This window comes from Mus musculus, chromosome 14, assembly GCF_000001635.26.
Source record: "Mus musculus strain C57BL/6J chromosome 14, GRCm38.p6 C57BL/6J".
Lineage (NCBI taxonomy): Eukaryota > Metazoa > Chordata > Mammalia > Rodentia > Muridae > Mus > Mus musculus.
In genome coordinates, this window is record NC_000080.6 from 20526530 (window position 1) to 20544419 (window position 17890).

The following is a 17890-nucleotide window of genomic DNA, read 5'->3' on the forward strand; positions in this document are numbered from 1 at the left end:
CATCAATTCTAAAATTATAATCAGTTCTCTGTATTATAAGTTCTTTTATCTGTGAACTAAGCCAACCTCTGCTCAAAATTATTCAGGAAAAAAAAATGCCTTCATAATAAACACATAAACTTATTTGTTCCCTTGTCAATATTTACTAAACAATATAGTAACTTCAGTCATTTTCATAGCAGTTATGCTGTTATGTATTAAAGATGTCCTAGAGATATTTTAAGTTATTTGAGAGGCCATGCACATTATAAACAAATATTACAAAATTTTATGAGACTTATGCATCTACATACTTTTGTATTTGGTCCCTCTAACACCATAGAATTAAATTCCTCTTTTTAGAACTTAATTCAAAGACTTAATATTGTTGCAGATATTAATTGAATCAGCCCAAGTATAGGTGTGAAAAAGGCCAACAATGCTCTATATCATGTAGTTGCTTATAGATTATTACTGCTTTAGTTGAAAGAAAATAAGAGATAAAAGTTATAGGTTAAGAATTTCAGGGCTGGTGAGATGGCTCAGTGGGTAAGAGCACCCAACTGCTCTTCCGAAGGTCCAAAGTTCAAATCCCAGCAACCACATGGTGGCTCACAACCACCCGTAATGAGAGCTGATGCCCTCTTCTGGTGTGTCTGAGGTCAGCTACAGTGTACTTACATATAATAAATAAATAAATAAATAAATAAATAAATAAATAAATAAATAAATAAATAAATAAATCTTTTAAAAAAAAAAGAAAACATACCATGGCAAAAAAAAAAAAAAAAAAGAAAAAGAAAAAGAATTTCAGTTCAGGCCTGGAAAATGGCTCAGTGGTTAAGCGCCCTTGTTCTTCCAGAATACCTAAGTTTAGTTACCAACACTCACATTAAGTAACTCAAGTCTTTGGCCTGTACCTGTACCTACACATGTGTGCACATCCATACTCACATACATACATACATAGTTTAAAATAACAACAGTAAATCTAAAGGAAAAAAATTGAGTTCAATTAATAGTATTTTTGAAATGATCTATAAAGATGAAAAGATAAATAAAGATAAATACATTTTTTAGGATGCCTCAAAATTGAGACATAAAAATTTGCAATGGAGGACTAGAGAAATAGCTCAGAGATTAAGAGCACTGACTGTTCTTGCAGAGAACCCAAGTTTAATTCCAAGCATCCACATGACAGCTCAAAACTATCTGTACTTCTGGTTCCTGGGTACTCTTCTAACCTCCACATATACATGTGGTGCACATACATTCAGGAAAAAATACTCATAAGCATAAAGATTTCTTAAATCTGTTATGAAACAATAATACCACCACTACCCCTTTGGCCTTGTTTTATTCCTACTAGGAAAAATAATGTTAACATTAAAACTATACATGCTTTACAAATACATATAATTATCACATCACTTTAAAAAAAAAGCCAAACTACTCATAGCTACATCTATAAAATTTAATAGAAAATAAACTTGAAAGACCTTAACAATTTTTTTTTTTCAAAAGTATACACTGGTGGTCATGGAATGTGTTTTTAAGTGTTGCACTGTAAAGTTTTCATATCTCTTACTATCCATGCCATCCCAAAGGAACACCAAGGAACTAGAAATATTTACCCTAAAAGTACTTACATTCCTGCTTAAAGGTAAAATATTCAGTAAGGTGTCTGCATTCATGGTTGCCTCTCAGAAGGAATAATGTGCTTGGGTATAGAATCTTCAAGACCCATAAATATAAGACACACTGAAAAAAAAAACGTTTCCAGTGAACTTTCCTTATATTTAACTAAGTTAATCTTTGCTTCTTTTCTTCTAACTATATTATACTTACAAATTCTACTACTCTTTATTATTGCCCTTTATTCCTTAATAGAAGCTTCATGAAATCACACATTTAACTCTTCTAGAAAAGCTATCTAGCAAATAGAAGAGGAATGAATACTTGCTGAATCAATAAATTAATTTAATTACTTTACATTTACAGATTGCTTAATATAGCCTAACAAAATGGCTTCTTTCCTTAAGTATAGTAGTAAAGATAATATTGCAAAAAATAATGGCAGCCACTATCTATAGAGCACTTACAATACGCTGAGCACTAGAATGCCTTACAATTTTTCAGTAACAAAAAGTGTTTCTTTTATTCCTCAAACTATGAAGTATTTACTAGCATTCCCACATTATCTTAGCCAAAAGGTCAAAAAACAATGATCATTATCTCTATTTTATATATAAAGAAATTAAAACAATAAGTTAAGTAACCTATCCAAATTTACAAAGCACCTATAGGTTAGAAACAGGTTTGATCCTTTCTTCTTTCATCTTAAGCATTGTGTCACACTACCTAAAACAAGGGCTACGTTTCATGGTTTCACGTTTGCTTTGTTGGTTACAAATGAATCCTTACATAAGGCAGGTATTTATGACCTAATCCAGTAGTTCTCAACCTGAGGGTAGTGCCGCTTTGGGGGTCAAACCACCCTTTCACAGGGTAGCCCTAACACCATCAGAAAACACAGATATTTACATTATGAGTTATAACAGTAGCAAAATTATAGTTACAAAGTAGCAACAAAAATAATTTTAATGTTGGACATCATCACAACATGAAGAACCACATTAATGGGTCACAACATTAAGGTTGAAAACTACTGATCTAATTCAATTAAAAGAAAATGCAATTTTTATAATATAAAAACAATGAAACAGCATTTTGTATACATGGATTTCTCTAGATTTAATATAAAAGACTAACAGTTTATTATTATTTTAAGAAAAAGGGGGCTATTTCATGTAGAAATGAATGTTTATATAATACAAAAAGAAAAATTATTTTAACTAAGTCCATTGACAGGCATAACTATTTAGACCTTAATTTTATTAAAAAAAAAAGCAATAAAACCAATAATACTAAAACTAAACTGTACTTGTTTCTGATATTTTATCTTCTTTTTGTAGTATTAAGTCTACTATTAACTAAGCTACAAAATAACTTTAAATGAGTACATACACACCGACGTGCTCAGTAACAACTAAGTTTTACCTTCTGATTTTGTTAATTACACTAAATTCTTTGTTAGGCAGGACCATTTTCTAATTTTTCTTAAAACCTTGAGGTAATTCAGAAAAGATTAAAAGGTTTAACAATAAAATTATGAATGGGAAGAACACCAAACTAGGATAATAAATTTTCTAAGGGAAGGAATGGACACATTCCCAAATTCCTTACTGAGAAGTAGAGTACACTGAGAAATCCTTAGACGTGGATACATATAACATTAAGTAGAACGGAAGTTTGCTAGATAAGAAGACCTCAATACCCACTAGCACATACGATAAAAGCAGAAGCTTAGGGTCAGGCGGCTTGACATGCCACTTACTTTGGCCAAGTTACTTTAACTTCAATTCTTAGGTTCCTTGTGTACTGAATGAATAAAATAACAGTACTTACCTCATCACAATGTTGTGAGGACTAAATTAACCAGTATCTGTTAATGGTTAAACCTGGTTGGAATATATTAAATGTGTAACATAAATTATAGACTGACAGAGCTTTGACTAAGCCAAGTCTACCTACAAATCTGTCCTATAGAAATAATAGGGTAAATACACAAAAATGTAGGACTATGATGTCCCAATAATTTATCTTTGTAATGAGTAAAAAGACTTGGGAACCTTATGTGTCTAACAAGTTATTGCTTGTTTATTCAATGCAAGACAGTGCAGCTATTAAAATGACTCTAGATTTGTATTTACGAGTTTATAAAGACATAACAGTGTATAGATATGTGAAGACCAATAGAGAAAAATGTTTTCATATGGTCCCATTTTTCATTTAAAGAAAGAAGAGATACATGTTAGAAAATACAGGCCATTCCGTATTTTTCATACTTCATACAATTAAAAAGGAAAGAAACAAAAAGAAATCACCAAATCAAATGACAAACAATAGGTCATTTTAATGCCTCTTAAGTTTAAAAATATTAAGTTTCAGATACTCTTAGGTCTTAATAACATTATAATGAGATAGATCAAGGGTTTAAGCAATAAAATAATCATAAAATACTTCACTTAAAGAAAATGTCATGTTTTTCATGGTTTAATGCCCTTAGTGGCAAGGAAGGTAAAGAAAGAAATGACCATCATTAGCTCATAGGCTAACAGAGATAACAAGAAAATAAAGATCTCAATCTGCTCATTTCCACTGGGAGAAAAACAATTGTAACTACAGGAAATGACACAAGGAAAACTAATTGGATGGTCTGAAAAAGAAGTAATAGCTTTTCCTACATATTTCAGACTATACAGAGGTATTAAAAAGAACCCAATACAAGTATTTTTTTAAACTTACTATACTAGGAATTAATAGAATAATCTATATTAACAATAGCAAATCAAATGACAGATATGATTATTACCTCTATACTAAAATAACCTCTGTCCACATAATCACCAAGAAAAAGGTATCGTGTATTAGCAGGTGATCCTCCTACTTCAAAAAGTTTCATCAGATCAAAAAATTGGCCATGGATGTCACCACACACTGAAACAAGAAGATTATTAGATATGAAAAAAAGCCTCTAAATTAACAAATATCACTTAAACTCTAACTACTGTAACATGAGATAGTATAAATGCTATCAAGAAATATCTGGAGTGGCCTATGAAGAGTCATCATAGGGATTATATCTAATCAAATGCTCATATGCTCAAGATCTAAAACAAGATGTAACAGAAGTAACAAGATTTGTGTCAGTAGTGAATTTTTCATCTACATTTGTAAATCTCTTTTAGAATCTAAAGATGACAAGATTATAACTCTGGCAATCAACCCCCATTTTAACTCAGTATTTTTCAATGACCTTCAAATGATCACCATAGGTATCTAATACAATTTGCCACTAGTAATTAAGAGCAAAGTAAGTATTGAATCAAACTGAAGTATGGCCAATACAACTGATGAAACCTTCATAAAAGCATACTAGACTAGTTTTGTATAAATACAGAAATTTGTAAAAATCAAGACAATGTCCATACAGTATTAATCAGTAACTATGTGATTCAAAGGTAAACAGCTTTCTCTCCAATCAACTAAATACTGGTTTAATCACATCCAAAACAAAAGTAAGTTTACCTGTAATTGGAGCTTCTACTTCTATCATGGTTTTCTCCCGCCGAAGTATGGCAGCACCCTCATTGATAATTCTTAGTGCAATTTCTTCATCCACCCGCCCTTCTTTTACCAAGTGGTTCTTCAGAACATCAACCCTGGGTATCCCATCCATATCAAACACTTCTTCAGATGTCAGCCGATGAGTTGGGGGAAAAGGAACAGCTGCATTTTTAAAAATGAACATAAAATAAAGAACAATATATTAACACAGAAGCTAATAATTGGGTTTTGATAAACAATAAAATTTTTTAAAAATAGATTTGAAAAGCACCAGCATGTTCTTTCTTCTTCAATTAATGGATACAAGTGTTAATTTAAACAAAATTTTTCTAAAGGAATAATCAAATTACTCTTTGTATGTAATTTTGAGACCCATGCCATACTACATATTAAGTGTTCTTCTGCAAGTGTGTGTGTGAATGGGACAGGGGGGTTTTGGAGAGGAAATCAGGAAGGGAGATAACTTTGAAATGTAAATAAATAAAATTAATAATATAAAATATAATAATAATAATGTCTCTCTACGTAGTCCTGGCTCTCCTAGAATTTACTATGTACACCAAGTTGGTCATGAACTCATGGAAATCACTTGTTTCTGCCTCCTAGGTGCTGAAATTTTTGGTGTTCCCCCAACCCAACTTCTACAGTTCTTTCTATTAAGCTATGTAGGTCTATAACCTAGCAAATCTGGGTTCAGCCTAGGTACTAAAAGCTTGCCTCAAAAAATAAATATAACACACGCGCACGCACACACACACACAAACAAACAAATAAGTAAGTAAATATAAATAAAGGAAACTAGCTAGCTGAACTCTGTAGGATCTGGACTATACCCCAGTGGTAGAGTACCTGCCTCACAAATGAAGATGGTTAGAGAACTGAATTATTTGGAAAAAAAAATCAGGATAACTAAAGCTTTTTCTTTAATATAAAACATTTTCAGTCAGAACCCTTTGCTTATAATGCATATTCAAACTATAAAATATAGTTTATGCCAGAAAGTTCTAAGACAACCAGATCTTCACAAAGAAACCCTGTCTCAAAAAACAAAACAAAGCCGGGCATGGTGACGCACTCCTTTAATCCCAGTACTTGGAAGGCAGAGGCAGGCGGATTTCTGAGTTCCAGGCCAGCCTGGTCTACAAAGTGAGTTCCAGGACAGCCAGGGCTACACAGAGAAACCCTGTCTTGGGAAAAACAAAAAAACAAAAAACTAAAAAACAAAACAAATATATAGTATATATGTATATATATATATATATATATATATATATATACACACACACACACATACATATATATATTAATATACCCACACATATATATAATACATATAACTGCATACACCTGAATAAGAAATAAAATGCAAGTAAGATAATCTTCCATGTTATTTCTAAAATAATTATTATAGTATGTATATATATGTGTCTATATCAGTATTTCTCACCCTGTTCACAGTCACCCAAGACCATTGTAAAACACAAGATATTTACATTATGATTCATTAACAGTAACAAATTACAGTTATGAAGTAGCAATGAAGATAATTTTATGGTTGGGATTCACTACGTCATGACAAATTGTATTAAAGGGTTACAGTAATAGGAAGGTTGAAAACCACTAGTCTGCATGATGTTTGTGGGGTTGGTTTTTTTCCTTCCATCTAAGCATGGGTTCCAGGATCAAATTCAGTTTGCCAGGGCAGTGCCTTTACCTGCTGAAATCTTTTGCCAGTCCATCTTCCATATTCTTAATACAAACATAAAAACAATGTTTTCTGATCAATTTTAATATGATCTTTTAGGGATGTAGATAAAACCAAAGTCAAATGCTTACCTATGTAATTTAACTTATTTTACTGCCCACAAATACTTAAAATAATACATCATAATATAGCTTTTTAATACTACATCACAATATTACTTTTCTCATCTACTCATTATTCACAAACTATTTTCACCCTGCCTTTATATACATCTTTAATATCAATGTATTAAAATTAATGCATCCTTCCTATTGGAGTTATATAACACTGCAAAAGCAAATCATTTTTACTTCAATCTAAATTATATGATACAGCAGTTTTTAAATATTCATAAAGCCCTTTCACTATTAACTTTACCCAAAAAGTGCCATAAGTCTTACTATTGAAGTAGTTAACTTTTTTCATTCCTGAAGCATGTATTTATGATTTCCACAAGTAATCACCAACTGTACAAATCTCAGCACCACATGGCAGTTCACAACTGTCTGTAACTCCAGTTCCAGGGGGTCTGACATCCTCAGAAAGATGTACGTAGAGGCAGAATACCAAATAAAAATTAAAATTAAAATATATCAAAGAGCACAAAACAAAATATTAAAATATTTTAAGAATTAACTGAAGATGTGGATTGATCAAGGATGAAAACCAGAAATCTTACTGTGTTATCAATAAGCAAAGAATCTTAGAAATTAATATTGCTCCTCATTCTAAGCAAGACCTGCAAAGTCTTAGCCCTTTGAGGCCTCCAATTCTAAAGCACACGTAGTCTGTGCTAAATGAACAATTTTTCTCCTGTGGTCAGTCAACCCTATCTATGCTTCCTACTATTACCATTTATTATTGACAAATCTCCACGATATTTTATACTTCTATGCTTCTGAATCACCTATTGGCTTTTCCTTCTAGTGTTCTCCTCTTCCAAACATTTTTATTGAGGACTCTAAAACTCCTTTTATAAATTAAAATAACAAACACAAAACTGCCTTCTCCCATTACATACACAAACTATCTCTTCACATAATACTTATCTCTCTAGCTTAATTAAATCTTGCTTCTCTTAATGGAAAATACTCTTTTCAAAGTGAATCCTGCTTGCTTTTCCATTGTCTATAACTCAAATGTTTTTTCCCTCCATTATAATTTTCAACATTGTCACTACACTGGAGAACAAAAACTAAGTCTTCCTTTGCAATATTATCTTCTAACTGGTTGACCCATGTCTCTGCCACCTACTAAATTTAAACTATTCTCTGTCATCCTAACCTCATACCCCTTCTAAATTACATTTATTGTCAATACCCAAATGTATGACCTACTGAAAACTGAAGAACCTAGAGGTCTGAACACTCCATGATTATTGCTCCACCTCCTGAACTGCAATCCCGAAATGACCAAATCCCTTTCTGTTCTGCAGTTTGAGTCCGTATTAAGAACCTGGAGATCTGGGCTTGTATAGCTCCATGGCAGAATACTTTCTCAGCATTTACCAAGGCCCCAGGTTGCAGGTGGAGCACTGCAAAATGAAGCAAACTGGAGTTCGGTTCTTAGCACCTATGTTAGGTGGCTCATAAATTGTGTCACCAGCTCCAGATTTGATTTCCTCTTCTGACCTCTGCACACATGCATATTTGTGAGCTTGAGCACAACAATCACATAAATAAATAAAAATGAATCTTTAGCACAACACACACAAATAAATAAAAATAAATTCTTTTTTAAAAAGAACACGCAGAGTCCTTTCTTATCAACTCTTTTTTGATTACCTTTAATTCTTACAATGAAGCTACTCCATCATCCAACCACTTTTAAAACATTCTAAATGTTTTGTCCTTCTGTCTTTCCACACTGCTTGGAAGGCAAAAATCCCAATTTTCAAATAACTTATATAAATTTTTGTGGCAAGTATAAAATTATCAAAATCACCCAGTAATGCTACACATCCACAGTCTCCAGTTTAGCTAGTCCCTGGCACTTCCAGGCAACCCAAACTTCTCATTAGCTGGCTTTTATGCGATTCCTACCTTGTAATTAATTCTCTTTCTTGGGTTCTCAAAACAACTTACCTGGCTTTGCATTTTACTTTTAACTCAGTATCTCACTGGTTTGTTTCATACACTTATTCCCATTCTGTTTTCCTTGTGATAGGGTCTCTGTTAGCATTCCTCTAGACTCGGCCCCACAGTTACCTGGCAATAGCCAAGTATGCCTGACTTACTATACAAGGGGCTGTATGCACCACCACCCCCTCATTCTCTGACTCTCTGCCCTTTCTCTCCCTGACCCTTTCTACCCTTCCCTCTCTCTTTCCATGTGTTCCTGGATGCTCTAGTCTTGTCTGTCTGTCTGTCCCCACTCCCTTCCAAACTCCTTTTCTTATGCCCTAAATAAACTCTATTCTATACTAATCACATCGCATGGCTGGTACCTCAGGGGGAAGGGGTGCTCAGCATGGGCCTGCCGAGGCAGCCCTCTCACCTCACCATACCTGGCTCTACAAAACATATCCTGGCTTCTTTCTTTTTTTATAGAACACAACAGGCTCACCATGCATGTAGCTCTGGCTGAACTGAAACTTGCATAGACCAGGCTGGCCTCGAGTTCAGAGATCCACCTGTCTCTGCCTCCAGAGTGGTACAACTAAAGATGAGTATCAGCATATTCAACTTTTACTTATACTTTTAGCCTCCTAAGTGCTGCTAAGATTACAAATATGTACTTCTAAATAGAAAGCTTCAATTCAGACCCCAGCCTTATACTCTAGGTCTGTATTAAACTATCAAATATCTCCAACTTTATGGCCTACAGAGTTTGTAAACTTAACTTGCCAAAAAGTGAAAGCAGTGTCTTTCTATCTAAACCATTACCAAAACAGTTATCAAATTAATCTGCAAATTATCCTAGACATGACTTTCTTCCTCACCCTACATGGAAAATAGATATCTTTAGTCAGCAGAGACACTGATTAAAGACTTCCTTCCCTCCTCATGCCCAACCACTACAATCTTTCCCATTTTGCCCATTACAAGCTATTTTTTATGAGCATGTGTCTAGACCAGAGGACAAATCTGAGTGTCATACACTTGGCTTTTTCTTGTTTTTTGTTTTTGAGATGGGATCTCTCAGTGGTTTGGGATCCACCAAGTAGGCTAGGTTATGCTGACAGGCAGGAGAGATCTGGAGACCTGTCTCAACCTCCCCAGTACTGGAATTACTAGCAAGTATTGCCACAACCAGCACTTTTTATTTGGGTTCTGGAGACAGAATTCAGGTCCTCAAGCATTCGACTGAGCCACTTGCCCAAACCTACAGAATACTCTTTCTAAAGTTCGAACATCAATATTCTGTTATCAGATTAGCTTTACTATATAAAATTCAAAATCTTTTTTACTTCAGATATATTTTATGTGTATGAGTGTTCTGTCTGTGTACACATGTGCCTGGTGTCCTCAGAAGTCTGAATAGGGCATCCAATCACTTGGAATTAGAGTTATGAATGGCTGTGAGTCACCATGAAGGTGCTGGAAACTGAATCCAGGTCCTCTGTAAGAGCAGGAAGTGCTCTTAACCACTATGCTAGTATCTATCCAGCCCTAAAACACAAAATCTTTTAACAGGGCATAAAGGTCCCTCATGACCAAATACATACCTTTATTTTACCCTCATCTTTTACTACTACCTTATATTCAGAACATATTCTGTTGCAGACACTAATTTACTTATTTAAAACTCTTTGTATCCAGGACCATTTTTGATCAAGGAAATAAGTTCAACAGCCATTTAGAAAAAAAACAAAACAAAACTCTCTGCATGGTAGTGCAGAGAGCAGTGCTCAGGAGGCAGAGTTAGGTAGATTTCTATGAGTTTGAGGCCAGCCTGGTCTATGTAGCAAGATCGAAGCCAGCCAAACTACATAGTGATAATCTGTTCAATAGATGACAGATGGATAAACAGAGGAATGGATACGGATGGACCAATAAGACTGATTTACTTTGCATGTCATATTGTTTTGGATATATAATCTCATCTTATGTTGTAATAGTTGAGACAAGGTCTCACACTGTAGCTCAGACTCATCTAGAATTCACTATAACCATGCTGAACTTGAACTTCCACAATCTCCTCTTAGCCCTCCCATACCCTGGGATAATAGGATTTCATAACACCCAGTTACCCCTTGTCTTTAAATATCATCTAGTATTTCAATCTTGGAAACTTTTATGATATTCCCAGCCTACATTAACAGAATCCTTTATTTTTGGACCAAATAACATAGGACATGATACATACTTATGTTGTATCATGTACCAACTGCATCATTAAATGCCTGTCTTCCTTACCAGCTTATGAGTACCTTGAAAGGGGCTAACTCTTTCATCGCTGTATGTCAAATGATATATAATATAGTTTACTCAATTATTACTATGTAATGGTTTCTAAAATACTCATACATCTTAAGACCAATTTATGTAGCAATGACAATGTATTTATAATGATTAAGTCTGTAAAGTTCTTTCCAATACACAGTTCCACATGATTTTCAGAGATGTCTTGTGATTATACAGATTTCATCAATGAGGTAATAGATTCAGAGATGTTAATTAGCTTCTTAAAGTGCAGAGCCATGGTTCAAACTAGGTCTAAATGATGCTCCAGTATCATGTCTTTATAACACAATGACAAGTTTCATTTGACCTAAGGGATCATTAAAAGGCTCCTCAAAAAAAAAAAAAAAAAAAAAAAAAAAAAAAGGCTATCTCAAAAAACATAAACCAAACTAATCAAACAATAGGCTTTTCATCAGTCTAAAGTAGATCTATGAAGTAGCCACATTATCTAAGAAAAGATTCAGGAAATAAAACAGCACTGTTCTCAAAATTTCAAAGCATTCCATGGGTCTCTTTGTGATTATTATTTAAGTATACTATCCTCAAATTCTGTTTCCTTCGCTGCTTTTATTTATTTATTTATTTATTTATTTATTTAATTTAGTGGTTTTAGAGCTTTATTGTAGAAAGGCAGGGAAAAGGAGAGAAGGTAAAAAGAGAGAGAGAGACTGGCCATAGCCACATGGAGAGAGGGGGGATGGGAAAGAGAGGAGGGCAAGAGAGTAAGAAAGGTGAGAGCTTAAGAGCTCATTGCTATTTTTGTTATAGTATCACTATTGTCCATCACTCAGATTAAAGAAAAAAAATTATGGATTTTTTTAACCCTTTCTGGATTTTAGACTTTTTTAGATTTATTATAGATGAATGAGTGTTCTACCTGCATGTATAAGTGTGCTGTATGCATGCCTGGTGCCCATGGAGGTCAGAAAAGGGTATCAAGATTTCTGGAACTGGAGTCATAGATGCTTGTTAACCGCAAGGTTGATGCTGGGAACTGAGAGTCTTCTCTAAAAGCAACAAGTAACAAATATTCCTAACCACTGAGCTACCTCTCTAGCCATATTCTTATTTTATAAAAATAAGTGTGGTCCTGAGTATGTGTATGTACACCACATGTGTGCAGCAGATGCCCTTACAGGCCAGAAGAGGGCTTCCAAAGCAATGGAACTGGAGTTACAGGTGGTTGTTAAGCCATCAGACATGGGTTCCTTGCAGGGAAAGGAACTCAGTTTCTTTGCAAGATAAAGGCTATTAATCATTGACTTGCTTCTATGACGACTCCAAGTCTTTTTGATTATTCAAATTCTTGCAGGGGTTTTTTTTTTTTACATCTTTATTACTGAATTTTCTTTTAACTGCAATGTGTTAACATTACTTCAATTCTTCTAATTTCTACTAGAAAACTTTAATTCTACTATTCATCTTCAATAAAACAAAGCACAGCTAATTTCCAGGCTCAAAAATTTAGGTAGTTTTGTTTGTTTAAGATTTGCTCGTTTAAATAGTTTCTCCTATTTCATTCAGGCTGAGACAGAACTTAAAAGCGCTCCTGTGTCTCCCTCCCAAATGCTGGGATTAAATGTGTACACTATATGACTGTAAATAGTTTCTTACTGAAAAAAAGGAATTCTTTCACCATGGGATCTGGATTCAAACCTGGGCCATCAGGCTTACACAAAAGTGCTTTTACTTCCACAGGCATTTCACTGAGTGAGATATTCTTCAGTATCCTGAAATTTTTTTAAAGATTTATTTATTTTATGTATATAAGTACACTGTAGCTGTCCTCAAACACACCAGAAGAGGGCATCAGATCCCATTACAGATGGTTGTGAGTCACTATGTGGTTACTGGGAATTGATCTCAGGACCTCTGGAAGAACGGTCAGTGCTCTTAATTGCTGAGCCATCTCTCCAGCCCCAGTGTCCTGAATCTTAAGGTCTTTTCCAATGAAATCTTTCCAAGACTGACCGTTCCCAGTCTTCTACAAGTAATTCCAATCTGTACTTCCACTATAACTGTTCAACTGAATCTCCTTAAAGCAAATTTAGTCTTACTAATCCTCAGTGTTGATGATCTGTTTCATTCCCATTCCCCATCATTTATCCAATATGTATCTACCTCTGACTATTATTAAGCATAATCAGACGCAGTTTTTCTTTCCCTTGATGCTTTGGCCATCCCTCTCCTGAACTAAACCTAAGTAAAGCTTCTGCCTCCTTTAATAACTTTGTTACATAAAATTTATCAGTTAGCTTTCAAAATGGTAATGGATCACTCTTCTATTTTAAAATCACCAAAAGCTGTGATTTAGAAAAAGCCACATGCCTGGCTAAACACTATGGTACACACTTTACATGTCCACCTGAGGTTTATTCAGTGGCAGAGCTAGTTTTCAAAGCCAGGAAGTCTATCTGCAGCTTGTATTGTTAATCATCCATAGGCTAGCCTGAAAGTTAAAATTTCAGCTTTATTTTAACTTGGAAAACAAAAGGTCCCTTTTCAACTTTATCTGTCATTCCTTGCCAACCACCTTACATATTAACTGCCACACATTTCTTCCTTTTTTTTTTTTTTAAAACAAACTCTATACCTATTTGTTTTCTCTATTCCTACTCATCTTTCAAGGAGTACCTGCCTGTAAACATTATTCTCAGTGATGCTTTCTTTTAAATTGAGATTGTCATTTCCCTTAGTCTAATAGCACTTTGTTTCTAACTCACATTTATTCAGTGTAACCACCATACTTCCCATGTTAAGACTGTATCTTTTTTGTTGTTGTTTTGTTTTGTTTTGTTTTTATGAGACAGGGTTTCTCTGTGCAGCCCTGGCTGTCCTGGAACTCACTTTGTAGACCAGGCTGGCCTTGAACTCAGAAATCCACCTGCCTCTGCTTCCCCAGTGCTGGGATTAAAGGCATGTGCCACCACGCCCGATTTTTTTTTTAAGGGTGTGATGGCACTCACTTTTAATCTCAGCACTAGGGAGACAAAGGCAGGCAGATGATCTGGGTTCAAGGCCAACCTAGTCAGTGAAAGCTACATAGTGAAACCCTGTCTTTAAAAACAGCCCTGCCAAACCAGACATTACTATACCCTTTGAACTGAGACAACTTCCTAGTTCTGCAATAACCACATTAATTATAACCACATTCATATTCAATGAAATCTGTTAGATTTTCCTGAGTACTTATTTTCCTAACGATCAAGACTTTACTTCTTATACTGCCACTGACTCTCTACAAGGTAAGAAGCATACAGCAGGAATTTAATAGTATTTTATAACTTTTTCTATTTGTTTGGTTGGTTGTCTGGTTTTTGAGACAGTTTCTCTGTGTTGTCATGGCTGTCCTGGAACTCTGGTCTGTAGAACAGACTGGCCTCAAACTCAAGAGATCCACCTTGCCTCTGCCTCTCAAATGTTGAGATCAAAGGGGTGCTTCACCACTGTCCCACAACTATTTTTATAACTTTCATGTCCTAAAATAAATTTTATGTACAAAGACAATCAGCTTGATCATTTCACCTCTGAATATAAATTAACATTCTTATGATGAAATGAAGTCATTATGACTGACACTAAAACACACCACATTTAATACTTCATGGTTCTTTTCAACAAACTTTCCCTTACAATTTTTGCTTATTCATTCAATAGCTCTGGTTTTCAGCTCTCTCTCCCGAGCAGCTGTATTTCCTTCTTGACATTTTCTTTCTAAGATAACTTGCTACCATAGCCCTTTCTCTTTTCTTTTAAACACACATGTTATAGTCTGTTCCTTTGCTTTCTCTAGAACACATGGTACTAAAAATTTATCTTGTAAGGTTAAAATTTTAACATGCGTAAAAAGGAAAATCATTTTAAGGAGTTATCTTTATATATAAACCTATAAGACACTTGTAAACAAAACTAACATTCAAACTGCTCTTAAAATATGAAATAAAAACATCTGTGAGCAACACTGAAATCAGCATGTGTATGAATATTATGAATCATTTGCAAATCTGTGATGAAAATTAAGCATTTCTAATAAAACTAGGGTATTGGGAATAAAGTGGCAAATGAACTCTGATTTATAAGCTAAATAAATATGTCTGGCCATTAAAAAAAATTAGTCTAAAACAAAATATGCTCTTTCAGCCTTTTGGTTCAATCTGGAAATGTGATAATTTATGATTAATAAAACCTAAAAAATTGGAGGGTAATGTTGAATATAAAAGAAAATTGTTGCTAGGCATGGTAGTATATGCATATATTCCTTGCACTTGGTGAAATGAAACCAGATGATAAATTCAAGGCCAGCCTCAGCTAAATAACTGACTTTGAGGCCAACCTCTTGGCTACATGTGACTCCGTCTCAAAAATAATTAATTCAAAATGAGGACTGTGTGAAATACTTCACCAGGTACAGATACAACTTGGGCTGAACTGCTAGGTCTCTCCCATATGGTAGAATAAGAAAACAGACACCCACATGAGTGCCTTGACATTTCTGCCAGATACACCCCAAACATTGAAAGTACAATAATACTTTTCTTTAATAACTAAATGAGAAAAAAAAACTTATAAACTGTAGCTGCTAAAATGGATATAATCTAAACACTACTTTCTATGAGATGAAGGTAAAGTTCATGTTATAACAACAGATAGCTTTACAAAACTGAATTTTAAGTTTAATTAGCAAAACATGTAACTGGAAAAATGAGGCTAACTAAATCTGTTGGGAGTGGAAGGAATACTCCTAACTCAGGATTCTGTACTTCAATTACAGCATTTTACTAATGTGGCAATAAGGTACATATACACAGTTGTTTTTCTAATTTCCACAGTAGGTTTCCATTTTCTTTTCTGTTAAGCCTATATTCTATTAGATTTATTCCATTTATTTATTGTGCATACATGTGTGTGGAGGACAGAGGACAACTTTCAAGAGGAACTGGTTCTCTTGCTTCCATCATGTGGGTCCCAGGAATTAATTAAGATCAAGCTTGGCAGCAAGCACCTTCACCAGCTGAGCCATCTTACCAACCTGTTTCCGTTTTCTTAATTGAAATATATACCCCCCCCCAAAAAAAAAGGGAAGAAAGAAGAGAAAAAGAAAAGAAAGAAAAAGTAACAAAAGCTTCAGCAACATTTTGTTTGGTTTGAGGATTTGAGACAGAGTCTCACTATGTAGCCCTGGCTGTTCTTGAACTGATGATCCTCCAACCTCCCAAATCCTTGAATTATCAACATATGCTATTGTGACTAACCATATCAGGTTAATTTTTTTACAACTCATTTTGATTTTTAATTATGTGTATGCATATATGTCCGTGTGGGAGTATATGAAAGTGAACGCAGCATCCCATGGAGCACAGAAAAGAGTATCAGCTCTTCTGAAACTGGAGTTAGACAGCTGTGGGCTGTTTGATATAGATGCTGAGAATGGAACTCTGGTCCTCTGTAAGAGCAGTACATGGGACCAACAACCAGCCTCTCTGGACCATCAGGTTTAGAACTAAATATTACTAACCAAGAAATCTATTTTCCATGACTATGAAATAAGAGTTGCTACTAAATTTTTAGTAGCAGGCTCATTGCATTTATAAATGAAACACCTATAGTATTAAAATATCTCAAACTTACATATGTATTTCCTAAGTGTGACTATTAACAAAACATTCTATATTCTCTTAAAAACCTACATGTCTGGGGACTTAAAATGGTTCAGCAGTTAAAAGCCTTTACTGTCTGCTCTTCCAAAGGATCTAAGTTGGGTTTCCAACACCCATATGGCTAAGAGCCTTCTGTAACTCAAATTACACAGGATATAACACCCTCTTCTGGCTTCATGGGACACTATACACATGTGGTACATATGGTGACATGAATGCCTAAAACATCCATACACATAAAAGAAAATCAATCTAAAAAGAAAAAAATAATACATGTCCATAAAATAAAGGTCTTTAAAATAGAAGCGTTGAGTCTAAAATTTAAAGACAAAAAAGGAAAAGTTCCAAAGAGGAAAAGACTACTTGTACTCAATTCTAATGGCAGTTTCCTCATAATCTGATGATGTTGAGTCTATGCAAAGCTAGGGAAGTGTCCTGGACTTACAAAACCTGAGCTTTACTTACATGCTGTTGTTGTTTTACTTATTTATCTTTTAAGACAGGGTGCATTATGTAGCTCCGGCTAGCCTGAAACTTGCTATGTAGACCAGACTGGCCTCAAAATTAACAGCAACTTCCTGCCTCTGCCTCCAGTGTGGTGGGATTAAAGGCATGTGACCACAGTATCAGGAATTCTAATACATTCCACATAGAAATGAAAGTTGTCACCATGAAGAAGATACAACTAATACACAACATGCATTAACCATACGTTTATAACTGAAATTTCCCAAACAAGCTCCTTTCCTACTAAGAAAATGGTTTTCATTTCAAAACAATAAACTGTAAATGGCTATGTATTAGACTCACAACTCACCCCTAAAGAATCTGCCTTCTGCTTGCAACTCGTTTTTCCTTCATTAAAGCAGTATGAGAAAAAGATTGCTACATAAATGACAAGGAACAAGATTCAC

The 17890-nt window shown here is 34.5% G+C and overlaps 1 protein-coding gene across 8 annotated transcripts in view; it reads right to left on the bottom strand.

Annotated features, from left to right (window-relative positions):
- Positions 1–17890, bottom strand: part of Ppp3cb (protein phosphatase 3, catalytic subunit, beta isoform) — a 47210-nt gene that overhangs the window by 27166 nt on the left and 2154 nt on the right. For 6 of the 8 annotated variants that reach the window (NM_001310426.1, NM_001310427.1, NM_008914.3 and 3 more), the window contains exons 2-4: positions 5131–5331; positions 4415–4539; positions 1629–1740 (exon numbers count right to left, since the gene is read on the bottom strand). In NM_001310426.1, the coding sequence (NP_001297355.1) occupies positions 1629–1740; positions 4415–4539; positions 5131–5331 (438 nt within the window). Of the gene's footprint in view, positions 1–1628; positions 1741–4414; positions 4540–5130; positions 5334–17890 lie in introns of those variants that run through there. The other 2 variants (XM_017315921.2, XM_030247689.1) reach the window with 2 other exon arrangements.